This window comes from Kryptolebias marmoratus, linkage group LG8, assembly GCF_001649575.2.
Source record: "Kryptolebias marmoratus isolate JLee-2015 linkage group LG8, ASM164957v2, whole genome shotgun sequence".
In the NCBI taxonomy this organism is placed as follows: domain Eukaryota; kingdom Metazoa; phylum Chordata; class Actinopteri; order Cyprinodontiformes; family Rivulidae; genus Kryptolebias; species Kryptolebias marmoratus.
In genome coordinates this window covers 26,690,257-26,703,781 of record NC_051437.1, presented here as the reverse complement: position 1 = coordinate 26,703,781, position 13,525 = coordinate 26,690,257, and the positions used below count along the sequence as shown (strand labels likewise).

The 13,525-nt window shown below is 39.1% G+C and overlaps 2 protein-coding genes across 2 annotated transcripts; both read left to right on the top strand.

Annotated features, from left to right (window-relative positions):
- The first annotated feature begins 817 nt into the window (after positions 1-817).
- On the top strand, positions 818-2,655 carry zgc:158296 (uncharacterized protein LOC791212 homolog). Its single transcript, XM_017411251.3, has 4 exons — positions 818-1,066; positions 1,406-1,635; positions 1,945-2,132; positions 2,343-2,655. The coding sequence occupies exons 2-4, from the start codon at positions 1,426-1,428 to the stop codon at positions 2,524-2,526; spliced, it is 582 nt and encodes a 193-aa protein (XP_017266740.1). The 5' UTR covers positions 818-1,066; positions 1,406-1,425; the 3' UTR covers positions 2,527-2,655.
- Positions 2,656-3,466: 811 nt separating this feature from the next.
- fam50a (family with sequence similarity 50 member A) lies at positions 3,467-13,488 on the top strand. The gene is made up of 13 exons (XM_017411187.2): positions 3,467-3,738; positions 5,233-5,317; positions 5,428-5,527; positions 6,383-6,510; positions 7,102-7,178; positions 7,360-7,426; positions 7,523-7,584; positions 7,695-7,771; positions 8,468-8,522; positions 8,768-8,816; positions 9,900-9,970; positions 11,693-11,803; positions 13,277-13,488. The coding sequence occupies exons 1-13, from the start codon at positions 3,628-3,630 to the stop codon at positions 13,283-13,285; spliced, it is 1,002 nt and encodes a 333-aa protein (XP_017266676.1). The 5' UTR covers positions 3,467-3,627; the 3' UTR covers positions 13,286-13,488.
- Positions 13,489-13,525: the final 37 nt, after the last annotated feature.

Sequence of the window (13,525 nt, the reverse complement as noted above, 5' to 3'; positions counted from 1 at the left end):
TTCTTTGCAATATTAACTACACACATTTGTGCTTTTTAGTCATTCATTTGTCAAAAGGTTCAGCTCATTCAGGAGATGGGTGCTGTGACTTTTGGTTGGTGTATCTTGTTTGTTTTTTTTCAAAATATTCAGCTTCATTTACAAATATTTCCCCTATAGAAATACACTGAGATCGTTTCAATTCCTTCACTCAATTCTGCTTCAGCTAACTTGCTCTATTTTTGTCTTATGCTACTTTTAGCTTTTAGCTACCATGCTGCTTCTTTTAGCTTGTTTTCTAGATTTGAGCTACCGTTCTGCTACTAGTTAGCCTTTAGCTACTTTGTGTTTTTACCCAGCCTTTTGCTACTTATAGCTTTTAGCTAACATTTTGCAGCTTTCGTTTTATTTTATTTTAGGCTTTAGCAACTCGGTTTTGACTTCTTTAGCAAATTCCAGCAGTTATTCATGACTCGGCATTTATTTCTGGTTATTATTGTTTTTGTAAGTGAAGAACTGTTTGAAATGTTTTATTATCTGAGAGTTTTTAGTTTTATAAAGCCTTGCATCACGATGTAACTTCAGAACAAATCAAACACAACCTTGTAAAGAACTAGTTTTACTCACTGGAGTTAAGTTAGAATCATCAACTCTGCTGTTAAATATCAATAAATCATGCATATTGTTTATTTTGAACATTTAGATCATTAGTAGAAGTAATCGCTCTCTTCCTGGACTGTGATGTGTTGGGAGGTGTCACATTGTTTCAGTTTCTGTGTTAAGACAGCACCCCCACTGTAATGTGATCGTTTGGACTTATCCACTCCTTCTCCTAAAATAACCCTTTCCCGTAGCCAACCAAGACACACACCCAAGGAATAAGAAGTATGGTGGTACCACATTAGCACTTCAGTGAGTCTAAGTCGGTGTGGAGCACCGTTTGTCTGCCGGTATATGGTGTGAATGAGGGACGTCGTAATGAAGCCGATGAATCGCTGATATTTGACATCAAGATTCTGCAGCCTGCCCCATCTCTCTGCAAAGCTTGCTGCCACTATCACAGAACTGAGATTTCTCTTTCAGTACGGTAAGAGACATGATTTCTAATCATACATGACCTGCAGATCCACTTTGGTGGTTACTAAACAAGCACCTTTCTTTAACCTGTTGTATACGTTTTACACAATAATTAAGTCAACTTTTAAAACTAAACGACAAACCTGCATTCAAAATTGTTGCAATTATTATGAAATGACTGCAGTATTTGTGCCAACGGCTTGAAGTCACTAGCTGCTATTTACAGATTTTGGGCGACATAAGAACAGTTGGTCGAGCTCCGCTGCTCGCTGTTGCACCCTGCCTGAGGAGGGAAAGGGGGCTGGATGTGTCTGGGAGTCAATCTACTAAACAAATTTATGTTTCTAAGGCATTTTTCCATCAGCAAGGATGATGATGGTGAACGACGACAGTCTGGTGGAGTGTAAGATAGACGACAGTGATGAAGAGCAGATAAACACTCCCCCTCCTCCTCCAGAGTTTGCATCCAAAGCTTCAACTCCAGGACCCAGACCTCCAACTCCTCCTGCAGACCCCGTCACACCCACACCAACCTGGTCTGCCAACAGAGATCCAAACGGCATCAACCAACACTTAAAGGTGCTCCTTTCTTTTCCTTTATTACGATTCTCCTCTGTTTGCCACAACAGCAACAAGAAAGTGTACTTTTAGTAGTTTTCCAGTCCAGATATTTACAATAAGTTTTATATTTCTACACGAAAATAACACTAATGATTTAGATGGTTGGGCAGCCTGTGTTAACTAGTTTTTTAACAGACGTTAGCAGTCCTATAAACTATTATGATGTATTGTGTACCGAGTTTCATATCATTTCAGTACCAAAAGTAGCTGAATGCGAGTCATAATTACCCTAAAATGTGTCCAAAAAGCTGATTTGTTCTGCTGTAGGTGGAGGTCAGTGACGTGCTGGCTGAACCCACAGCACCTTACAGCATGGACGAAGTTTGGATTTACAGCCTGGTTGGCTTTGAAAGGACTCGTATCTGGACGTACCGCTGCCTCACCTTGCTGTTTGCCGTGCCCCTCGCTTTCCTGTGTGGCTTTCTCCTGGCTCTTCTTGCCTGCCTACGTGTCTGGTACGCAGCTGAACCCTCGTTTAACAAACACCCACAGAAAATACATCGGACAATTGCTGCAAACCTGACATTTTCCCCATTTTAGGCTTGCTACTCATTAAAGTAAAGCAAATTTTGCTTTACATTTATCTACCTGCTTATTTCAGCATAAGACTCAGTGATTTGTGACCTCATTATGTTTCATCCTCTCATTTTTGCTTGTCTTTGCAGGTTCCTGGTTCCTTGTTTACAGCTGAGCAACACCTTCCTTCCCTGCTTGCGGTCCTTGTTCATGTGCGCCGTGAACATCTTCATCTCTCCTTTCTGTTTGTCTCTCGCTCTCTGCTGCACTCAAATCTCCATCTCGCTGTCGAACAAAGACTGGCATCGAAAGAGAGAAAAAGACACTGTATGAATGCAGAACATAATGAGTTTAATCAGGTGAAAGAGTGAATGCATGAATGGGAGGAAGAGGGCTTTTTATTCAAACTTGCATTAGCCTTTTACATGTAAAAATGTTTATCATTATTATTATTATTATGAGAAGTAGTATTAATATTAGATAATATTATAGTAAATGTATGATTTTTTTTACAAATATGTTATTTAAATAAAAGTTCTGAATGAGTCTAAAATAATGTTTTAGCAGTAAATTGATTTGTCTGTTCATTTGTTGGTCAATTGTAGTCCAAAGATACACAGATAGATAGATAGATAGATAGATAGATAGATAGATAGATAGATAGATAGATAGATAGATAGATAGATAGATAGATAGATAGATAGATAGATAGATAGATAGATAGATAGATAGATAGATAGATAGATAGATAGATAGATAGATAGATAGATAGATGGACGGACACAATAAAAAGCATTGCAACAGATACTGATACTGTATGTAATATGTATAAAAAGATTTTATTGTAACATAAATTAGAAACTAGCCTTTATTTGCAGTAAAATGATCAAACAATATTATACAGATAAAAAAGGTCTGATTTAATATTGTTTAAGTCCATTTCAAATATTAGAGAACAGTTGCTACTTTCTATAACCCTAAAGTTAGTGGGTTATTTTTAACAATAGAACTCCTATTTTAATAAAACTATATACTATATCAGCGACACATGACAGGTAATTATAAAAAACAAACAGTTCAAACATTGGTACATTTTGGGGGGAGATTTGTGGTGTTTAGTTGTGGATTGAGGCCTGTTTTCCTGGAAAGACTTGCAAGAGAAAAATAGGGCTGCGCCCTGACCAATATGGCCGACGCGTTGACGTCACACCCCGAAGAGCTGCGTCTGTCAAAAATATCCTTACGTAGCTACCCAGAATGCCCTTCACCATCGCCATTTTTCTTGTTATGGTGGACGGGTAGCTGCGTCTTCGCGGTGCTGGGTAGATTTTCAGTCGAGTTTAGAATTTAACGTCTTCATTCGCGACTTGTTTTTGTTTATTTTTATTTTTTAATAAATATTGTTATTATTGTTCGTCTCGAAAAGAAGCAAAGATGGCGCAGTACAAGGGAGCTGCCAGCGAGGCCGGCAGGGCGATGCAGCTGATGAAGAAACGAGAGAAAGAAAGAGAGCAACTGGAGCAGCTGAAACAGAAGATAGCAGAGGTTTGTGATTCTTTACTCTCATTCAGGGCTTCAGGGAAAACTTGTAATGATGATTTAGTTCGTAAAGAAACATTACATCCTGTGAATAATAAGTTAGCATGAAAGGAAATGTCTCATCAGTAGCAGGACAGATTTTACACAAGAGAATTAAGTTTGAGCCAGAAAAAAAAGTTTTATTTGTGTATCTTTTAATTCAGTGATTTAATTGTTGATGTAAGCTTGAACTGAAACATACTCTGTGTTTTAGGATTGTAAATAAACATTAAAATTAGCTACAGCTCATTTATTCTGTTAACAAATAAACCCCCTAAATGTGTGGGGAAACACGTGTAGTTATACAAATACAGCAGATGTATGCTGATCCAGTCTTCTATAAGCTGTGCAAATAATGAAAAAAGAATCAGAAAACAACAATTTGGGAAAACTAAAAACAAGAGGCAAAAACTATTTACATGTTTTAGGTTAGTCTTGTGCAAAATGAACCAGGAAATAATAAAAAGAATCATATGCAGACATCAAAAAAGTAAAAGAAGTTGAAGTGTGTTCTGCTGTAGCAAGCTGATGGTGGATGAACATTAATGCATGTTCAGATGTTTGGTTCTGTGGTGGTGGATTTGGTTCTATAAGAAAGGAGATAAAACCTCCCGAGTCTTTTGGTTTTGGCCGTAATGCTTCTTAACTTCCTGCCTTATTTGAGCAGCTGAAACAGGCTGTTGCTGGGTGAGATGAGTCCTTTATAACCCTGGTGGTTCTGGTCCAACATCTCTTGATGTAAATGTCCCTGCAGAGACAGGAGAGCTGACCTGCAGCAGCTTTGGTTCATCCACTGCAGGGCTTTGTAGTCCTGAACACAGATGTAATTTTCAGCAAAACGAAGCCCTGAGTGTCACAGAGGAGACCCCAAACTTCCTCAGCTGTCTCAGGTGGTACCGGTGCTGTTCTGCCCTCTAGGTCTGGACTTAAATGTGGTCAGACCATATCTTTGAGGATGTCCTGATCAGACCTTATGTTAGCAGTTTAAAAACCCTTTGATCAGTTGCACAGTAACTGCCTTGTATGTATTTCTGACCTTTAGTTTACAACAAAAGCCACCAAAAAGCCAAATTCTCCGCTCACATCAGATCCAATTAGTCATTTAAGTCCATTCACAGTAGAATACATTCACATACAGTACACTGAAATGCCAACTTATAAATAAAAAAATAACAACACACATATCTGTTTAAAGAAACCAGCAGGTTGCTTTTACTAGAACAAGAAGAAACCTGCAGGAGAACCGGGCCCAGGATGAGCAGCCGTCTGCCTCGACTGGCTGGGGGTTGAGAGGACAGGAACAAGACAGAGACAAACACAGAGGGGTCCAGGTGTGGTTTCTATGGGAAGAAAAACAAAGGAAACAGGAATTGGATGAAGAGTGGAGAACATGAACAGTATGACCTCCAGCAGTCTACACCTATAGCAGCATAACTGAAGTGTGTGTTTGTGTTTTTGCAGGACAACATGGTCAAAGCCAACATTGATAAGAAATTCTCCGCTCACTACGATGCTGTGGAGGCAGAGCTGAAGTCCAGCACAGTTGGTAAGAATCTTTAATGAAACAAATTAAATGAAGCATCAACCTGAATCTTTAATGGTTTTCTTTTTTTACTGCATTTATTTATTGTATTTGTGTTTAAACGTCTCGATCAGGTCTGGTGACCCTGAATGACATGAAAGCCAAGCAGGAGGCGCTGGTAAAGGAGAGGGAGAAGCAGCTGGCCAAGAAGGAGCAGTCCAAAGAGCTCCAGCTGTGAGTCACTACAGCTCACCCTCACCCCTTCTCACCCTCATCCTCACCCTAAACAACTGGGCAGAAAGTCACTCTGCCACTCTCCCTGTGGGCAGTCCACGTTTCATTTCTTTGTGGGTTTCTAAGTCACTGTGGACCAACTTTGCTGAATTTAATTTAATAGTCTATTTTTTGCTATGAAACAATAGGAAAACTGAAAACACCCACTGGTTTAAAGCAGTTCACCCACTTCTTATACTGTAAAAAAGTTTAAACATGACTAAAAAGGAAGTTAATTAAAATTTGGTTTTGATTTTTTCTGCCTAAAGGTTTTAAAGATCTAAATTTTAAACCTGTTTTGCCAGCCTGCCAGGTGTCTCGTTGGTTCTGGCGTTTGAAGCTGTTGCTGTTTTTAGTTGACAGTAATTCTTAATCCTTTAAAGCAGACAACAAAAGGAGTGTTGAAAGCTTGACGTTGACGTGAAAAAAATTAGCTTCGGTTTTTGTGGTTCTGCAGCTGAAGATCTGCAGATTAAACTTTAAATAGGCCGGGAAGCCCCGGGTGGTGCTTTCTGTAGGAAGACTGGAGCTAGATGTAAGATGTAAGATGGAATTTTTTTGGTGTTTTCACATCAAGAAATCTAAAAAGAAAACAGAAAATCGACCCGATGAGGCTGGCAGCTCCTGAGGTCTCTCACGGTCGCAGGACTACAGCCAGGAGAAGAAGAGTCACTTTAATGGCACTGTTCCCCGAACTGTTGCCCCACATCTTCCCTAAAAACCACACCACCTCCTGAAAACCAACATCCTGTTTTTCTGGTCTCTGAGCTTTTTAAGACACGTGCCTTCACTTGTTTTTTTTTTATTCTTTTACAGCAAGCTCGAGAAACAGAAAGAGAAGAAGAGAAAAGAGGAGCAGAAAAGGAAAATTGCCAGTTTATCTTTTAATCCTGACGATGAAGAGGAGGAGGAGGAAGATGAGGATGACGAGGAAGATCTGGAATGTAAGTATTTGACGAGTCATTTTAAATAAAAACATTTGTTTTATTATCACCTGTAGATTGTTGTAGATGTGGAGTCAACCCTGTTCAAGATGGCTGTCACAACTAAGCAGCCTTATGAAACACAAAAACACCCACAACTCAGCTAATTTCACAGATACTGAGCTACATTTTGGTGTGGTAGTAGCTGAGAGTTGTCCTCAACACATACTACAAGCACTGACACATCTTCATGTCACATCTCACAATATTAAACAAGATCACAAACAACTTAAATGACCAGGTTTGATCAAAACGGTTCATTTCTCATCTTAAGATGTTCATAGTTTCAAACCGTGGGATGAAAGGAGGCGGGCGATATTTTTGATCGATGTTACTTATTATATGAGTCATAATGTTGAAGTAATTTGTCTGTTTGGCTCTTCGTTCAAGAATTAAATTTTTAGAAACTTCACCTTTTTTCTTGATTAATTAAAAAGATAATAAATAGATATTTATCCACGTCTGATCAGTTGGGTTAATGTCATGTCTTCATTCCTCTCATCTAGTCCTCCTTACCTGAACTTCTTCACTCATCAGCTTTGGTTCTCACAGGTGGTCCAGTTAAGAAGAAGAAACTGGGGAAAAATCCAGACGTGGACACAAGTTTTCTTCCAGATCGAGACAGAGAGGTGAGGTCAACGAGAAGAATAATAAAGATTTCTACGTTCAGCTGCGTCCTCATGTTGTTGGTTGATCTGCAAGAACTCTGCACAACCAACCGTTACTGTTAATGATAGTGAAATTTAATTTAACACTGTCCAATATAAACACTATCTATGAATTTTTTTTTTTCCTGCTTCTCGTGTTCAGGAGGAGGAGAATCGCCTCAGAGAGGAGCTCAGACAGGAGTGGGAGCTGAAACAGGAGAAGATTAAGAGTGAGCGCCAGGATTTATGTTAACATGATGTGTTCCTCACTTTCTTCCCCTCCTTATTAAAACTTCCTCTGTAAAATAATGTCATTTTGTCTTCAGATGAGGAGATTGAAATTACCTTCAGTTACTGGGACGGTTCTGGACATCGAAAAACTGTGAAGGTAAACCGAGACACGTGGTGTTTTAAAAAAAACTATACTGGGATGTTCATAAGTAAGTAAGGCAGCTTTCAGCACCCTGGATTCACCCGTTCTTCTGTTGTGATGTGTAGATGAAGAAGGGGAACACCATCCAGAACTTCCTGCAGAAGGCCCTGGAGGTCCTCAGGAAGGACTTCAGTGAGCTCAGGTAAGTTCACACAATAAGACATGAATCATCATCATACATGAATCTCCTGCAGCTTGTTCCTTTTATAGTAGGAAGATATGTTCATATGCTCATGTTGCTTTCACTTACATGTCTGTATAAAGTTTTAGTTTTGTTTTGTACTTTAATATATTTATTCTACTCACTAGAATAAATAAAATAAATCAGTTTCTGGAAGAAGAAACTAATGAAACTGATGCACTTTGATGCCTGATGAGTGTTTGTGTGCCTTCATGACGGATCTGTAGTCTTTAGAAAAGCATCCAGCTGTTCGAACGAACCTGTTAGTGAAACAAACATTAGCCTGGGACCATCAAACACTTAGTTTTGATCAAAATATGTCGTCTTGGTTTCATTTGTCAAAAGTTTTCTTTCTCTAGTTGTTAAATATTCAGCAGAAACCGTCTTTATTACAAAGTCAAATACGTGCCTTGCTAATTGCTATTCTGTCAAAATTTAGCAAAAAGTAGTCATAGTTCCTTTCCTCCATGATGAAACTGTGCAGGGAATAAACTTCACAGTTTTTTATTTTTTGTCTTAGCAGTCCAAGCCAGGGTTTTCTGTAAAGTTGCCACTAGATGTCGCCAAAGCTCAAAATCCTTAGATTCACAGGAAATCAATAAACTACTTCAAACTACTGATTTTTTTAATCTGACTTTTATTTCTTCTTCTCTGCAGGTCTGCTGGAGTGGAGCAGCTCATGTACATCAAAGAAGACCTGATAATCCCTCATGTGAGCGCTGCCACGCTGATGAAAAGTGCCTTCTGTTCTTTGTTTGACTTGGATTCACTTCATACGAAACGTTGCAGCAGATTCCAGCTCGGCTGACGTTCTTCTGTGTTCTCATTTCAGAAAAAAAAAAACATTTCGAGATGCATTCACGCACTCTTTAGTTTGATCTGAGTCATGTTGTATCATTTCAGCCCCGTACTGAAACGCTGAATTTCTCTTTATTCTCTTCTGTCTGAATTTCTCAGCATCACAGTTTCTACGACTTCATTGTGACCAAAGCCCGAGGAAAGTCTGGTAAGTGAAGCATTTTTGGATCGCAGACATTTATCAGCCTGATTTGGTGTTGAACGTGTTGATTTACGCAACAATCTGAGGAATTTATCAGAAATCTCTCTTTAATTCAGAGTAACAGCTTGGAGCTCAGATACACCGGTAACATAAAAAGCTTTTATTTTTTATTATCGACCTGAGGTTTTTAATGGTGTGTGTGTTCGCTCGTCTGCACAGTTAGCAAAATATCTCATAAATCAGTGAACAAATTTAATTGGCTGTACATCGACATCTGATTAACTCAGAGTCAACCCGATTCAAGATGGCTGCCACGGCAACGCAAACTTAGCAATCCCAGAAATGGCCGTAAATCTGTCAGATGTTTAGTTTTTATTTGCCGTTTGTTTAGATGAATGTTCCTGGTGCAGGTCTGAACAGGGCTGGCTGTCACACGTCACGCTGAAAGGTTATTTTTATTCCAAAGAAATGTCACCGTCTCTAATTGTTGGATCTGAAACTTGATTGATGGCAACCAGTTGCAGTGATTTCCTTTCTATATGCTTCTGAAATGTCACGTCGATAATGTTTGAGCTTTTATAGATTTAAACGCTTCATAAAGTCTTACATAAACATCACTTTGTTGCTAATTTCCCTCATATTTCCATGTAAACTGTGCTGACTTTTACAAACTGCGTCTTTGTGATTTGGGTTAATTGTTGTTTATATTAAAAACCAGACATATAGAACGTTTATCACGGGTCGTATTGAACTCGTTTACTCCATGAAGACCTGATTAGGTCCAGATGTTTGTTCCTTTTTTTTTTAAATAATCTGAAACTCATTGTTGTTTTTCATCACTTTTCCTTTGGGAGTATTTCTTATGACTTGAAAACACAATTTATCACCTAATTCATACAAACCCAAAGCAGTTTGTTACATTTTGGAGAGTTTTCTTCAGAGAAATCCCATAAACCTGAAATTTTCCAAAATGCTCCAACCCAATAGGTGTGAAATTTATAGCCGTGTTTTTATGTGATTGGTTTTTTTTTATGACCACAGTCAGGCCTTGTTTCTTTCTTCTTCTGTAAACGAGCTCTTTCTCCGCAGGCCCTTTGTTCAGCTTCGACGTCCATGATGACATCCGACTGGTGAACGACGCCACCGTGGAGAAAGACGAGGTGAGGATGGAAGTTTTAATGAGTGCTCACACATTTCGGTGTGGGTTCATTTCTGAAACTGTAAAACTTTTAAAAATGATTTTATTTTTATTTGAGACTTTTCAGAAGAACAGAACTTTGCCGAGTCCATGGAGGGGAATGCATGCATTCATTCATTCATGCATTCATCTCTACAGAACAGAACTTTAGAAGGGGGATAGAAACCAGCAGATACACAAACTACATGAGCACAGCTGAAAATCTACAACAAACCTACAAAACGAGTTATTTCCTTCACCTAGATGTTCTCACAACTCGAGGTCTGGGAGCTGTTCCATATTGCACCGACTCATCTGTGTTTTAAAGTTCTCCATCTTTAGGTTTGAACTTTTTCCACTCCATAATTTTCCGTTACGCCTATCCAAGGATTAAAGTGGGACTGACGACAGCATCCATTTGATTTTTGGGAGACTGTTTTTTCCAGGGTTTCTGCAGGGTTTTAAAGGTCTTAAATTTAATAATCTCAATTCTAGGCCTTTTAAAAAATCTTAAATATGTCCAGATTTTCCATTTTCAGTCATGTGAGTAAAAGAAAAAAGTGTTTAACATTTCGTTCTCTTCAGGTTTCCTACACGCTCTGGTGTAAGAAACCTGTTCTTGCGGGGAAACAACAAAACAAAACAACGTGTCATTGTGTGTAGCTTAATGCACAGAACAGTTTTTGTCTGTTTCTGTGCAAAAACTCAGGCTGGGAGCTGAAGTGTAACAGCCAGTTTCTGGACAACTGGTTTAGTAGATATTTCTTGTTTTGCAAAACAGTGTTTTATGAGCGCCACACCCATCCCTCCATCAGTACAACACCTAGATTACTGAGACGGTCTGTGTGTCTCGCTCCCTGTGCTGTACAGCTGAAATAAATCAATAAATAAACCAACAGAGAAACATTTGTTTCGTGATAAAAACAAAGTAAACTTCCTCCACAGACTTAAAATACATTTAGTTACGTCTTTAGTTCATTCATGTCTTCAGTTATTTAAAGAACTGTCTACACTGGTTCATTCAGTGGGTTGTAGTTTCAGGTTTTATTATACTGTAACAAAACTACAAGTCCCATCATGCAGCTGTCCTGTCAGAAGGAATATACAGACCGACATTCAGCCTTTCTGTCCCTGAAACTGGTTTGTTGTCGTCGTTTTTTATTTATTTTTTGGTTTGAATTTGAATGAAGGACAAGAAAATTTGTTACTTTAAAAAAAAAAATTACAATATTTTTTTGGTATTGGTCTTAAATTTGAACTCTAGGGGTCTTTAAACCGTCTCAGAGTGTTTAATTAATCTGAAACTTGCAGAAACCCTGTTTTAATCTCCCCCATAGGTATCTGTCAGCACCTTCTGTGGCCCAGATGAAAACCTTCCTCTTTCCATCTGAAAAAGAAATGGGATTGTGATGAAGTTCATGTTTTTATGTCTTGTGCATGCTGTTATATTGTTTAAAGTGTTTTATAAATAAAGCTGGTATGGTCCCAAAGTAATAATAGTTACAGCTTGTATTGCTCTTTGGATCTCTAATAATTACTGCCTATTAGCAAAAATAGCTCATAAATCACTGGACAGGTTGTAATTAATTTTTGGAGCCGACCCAGATCCCGTTTGTGTTTTCTAACTGGCCTTAGAAACCAAAAAAGTGGCTGTGTTTCAGTCAGTTTTAATTCTTATTCTGTTTGTTTATTTATTTGTCTTCAGTCTCACGCAGGTAAAGTGGTGCTGAGGAGCTGGTACGAGAAAAACAAACACATCTTTCCTGCAAGTCGCTGGGAGCCGTACGATCCCGAGAAGAAATGGGACAAATACACGGTGAGAAACAGCTGCTTTCTTCTGTCAGCGCATGGGAGGAAATAATCCACAGAAACAAACAAGTGTTTGTAAAAGGTTACAAAGATAAGGTTTGAATCTTCAAAATTTTAAATTCGAGGAAAGTTGTCAAATTATTGGTAGCATTTTTCTGCCCTTTAGGATAAAATCACGTTTAATAGGATACATGTGTCAGATTGTCTGGAGTTGTTCCTGGAAAGATTTCCGAAGCTCCGTAAGCGTTTGATCAGAACGAGACGATCGTTTCCACAGTCTGACTTATTACATGATCTGCCTGTTCCAAACGGCTCCAATTTGGAAAAACAGACTCGTAACCTTTGTTCTTGGTCCAAAAATATGCACGACAGGTTTTAAAAGTGCGATGACTCCGGGGAGCTCGGTGTGCTGCATGAACGTCTCATCCTTCAGGGTGGAGCTGCTCCATCCGACTTGCAGAGGCTTGCTGGAAAATAGATGGTTGTTATCAGATCGGAGCAATTGAACTTTCTTTGTTTTCGTAGAGACAAAACAAATCGGAGGTGCATTGTTTTGTGTTTCCAACCAGATTTGGTCTTTCTTGAATTGAGAGTGAGGCAGTTTTCTGCAGACGTCCTGCAGTAACCTTGAACTGATTAGTTTAACCTGAAAGAGTTTCCGGAGGCTCCTGCTCAGGATTTTACTGCCAATAACACGACGTGGCCTGCTGCCTGCTGAGAGCTTGTTATTAGCATCTCTGGGGGGGAAAGTGAGGAAATTCAGTGATCTGCAGCCCTGAAGTTCCAGAGATTGGCTTGATTGACATGAGATTCATGTCAGACATTGTTGCACCAAAACAAAAAGTTCATAAAATTCAGCTTTAAAGAGTGTGAGTGCCGAGTCAGGTGGAGAGCACGCTCCTTGTGGTCCAGAAGGCTTTTTTTAATTTAATTGAGTGAAAAGAAGAGGAGACAGCCCAAAAAAAGCCACCCTGACGGTGATTCTTCTCTGCTGCGTCGAGAAGTTTTTCACGCAGCGTCTCTGTTCCAGTCAGAGCCGAGAAAACAACTTTCCGTCTGTCGCATCTGTGCCTGATGTGTGGCAGCGAGGACACCTGCGTCGCTCAGACCTGCGGAACTTGATTGGCGTGTTTACGTCGGCGTATAATTACAGACATTAACTTTGTGCATAAGAAAAAGAAATGGAGGAAACGGGAGTCTGCGACCTGATTTGCTCATTAAATTCATTGGAAACAAACGTGTTCACTGACAGATTTTTACTGCGTGACACAGATGAGGATCTTCAGGTTTATTGAACTCGCCACTCAACAGGCTATAAAAACATCAGAATACGCCCAAAAACTAATAAACCTCCAGAACAGCTGACACGTAACAGTGATGTCTCATTAAAATCTAAACAAACAACAACGTCATAATGAGCAGAAAGTTTGATGTTTTTCCTTTCGCTGGGGTCTAAACTTCTGTTTTCTTTCCTTTTCAGATTCGATGATCATCAGAGTCAAGCTCTGGAAATGTATTGTTTCACTCTTTATCAAAGGTTCCTAAATTGAAATATTTTACTTTTGTATTTGTAGTACTCCCCCTCCCCCTCCCCCTGTAAATAACCACACATTACCATGTCTGTAAATGGCTCATAGATCATAAAGATGTTGGACCATCTGGTCTTAATAAACATGGCCGTGTCTAACTGGACTCTGAGTTCAGTTGATGAGTGTTTACGGTTTGCTTA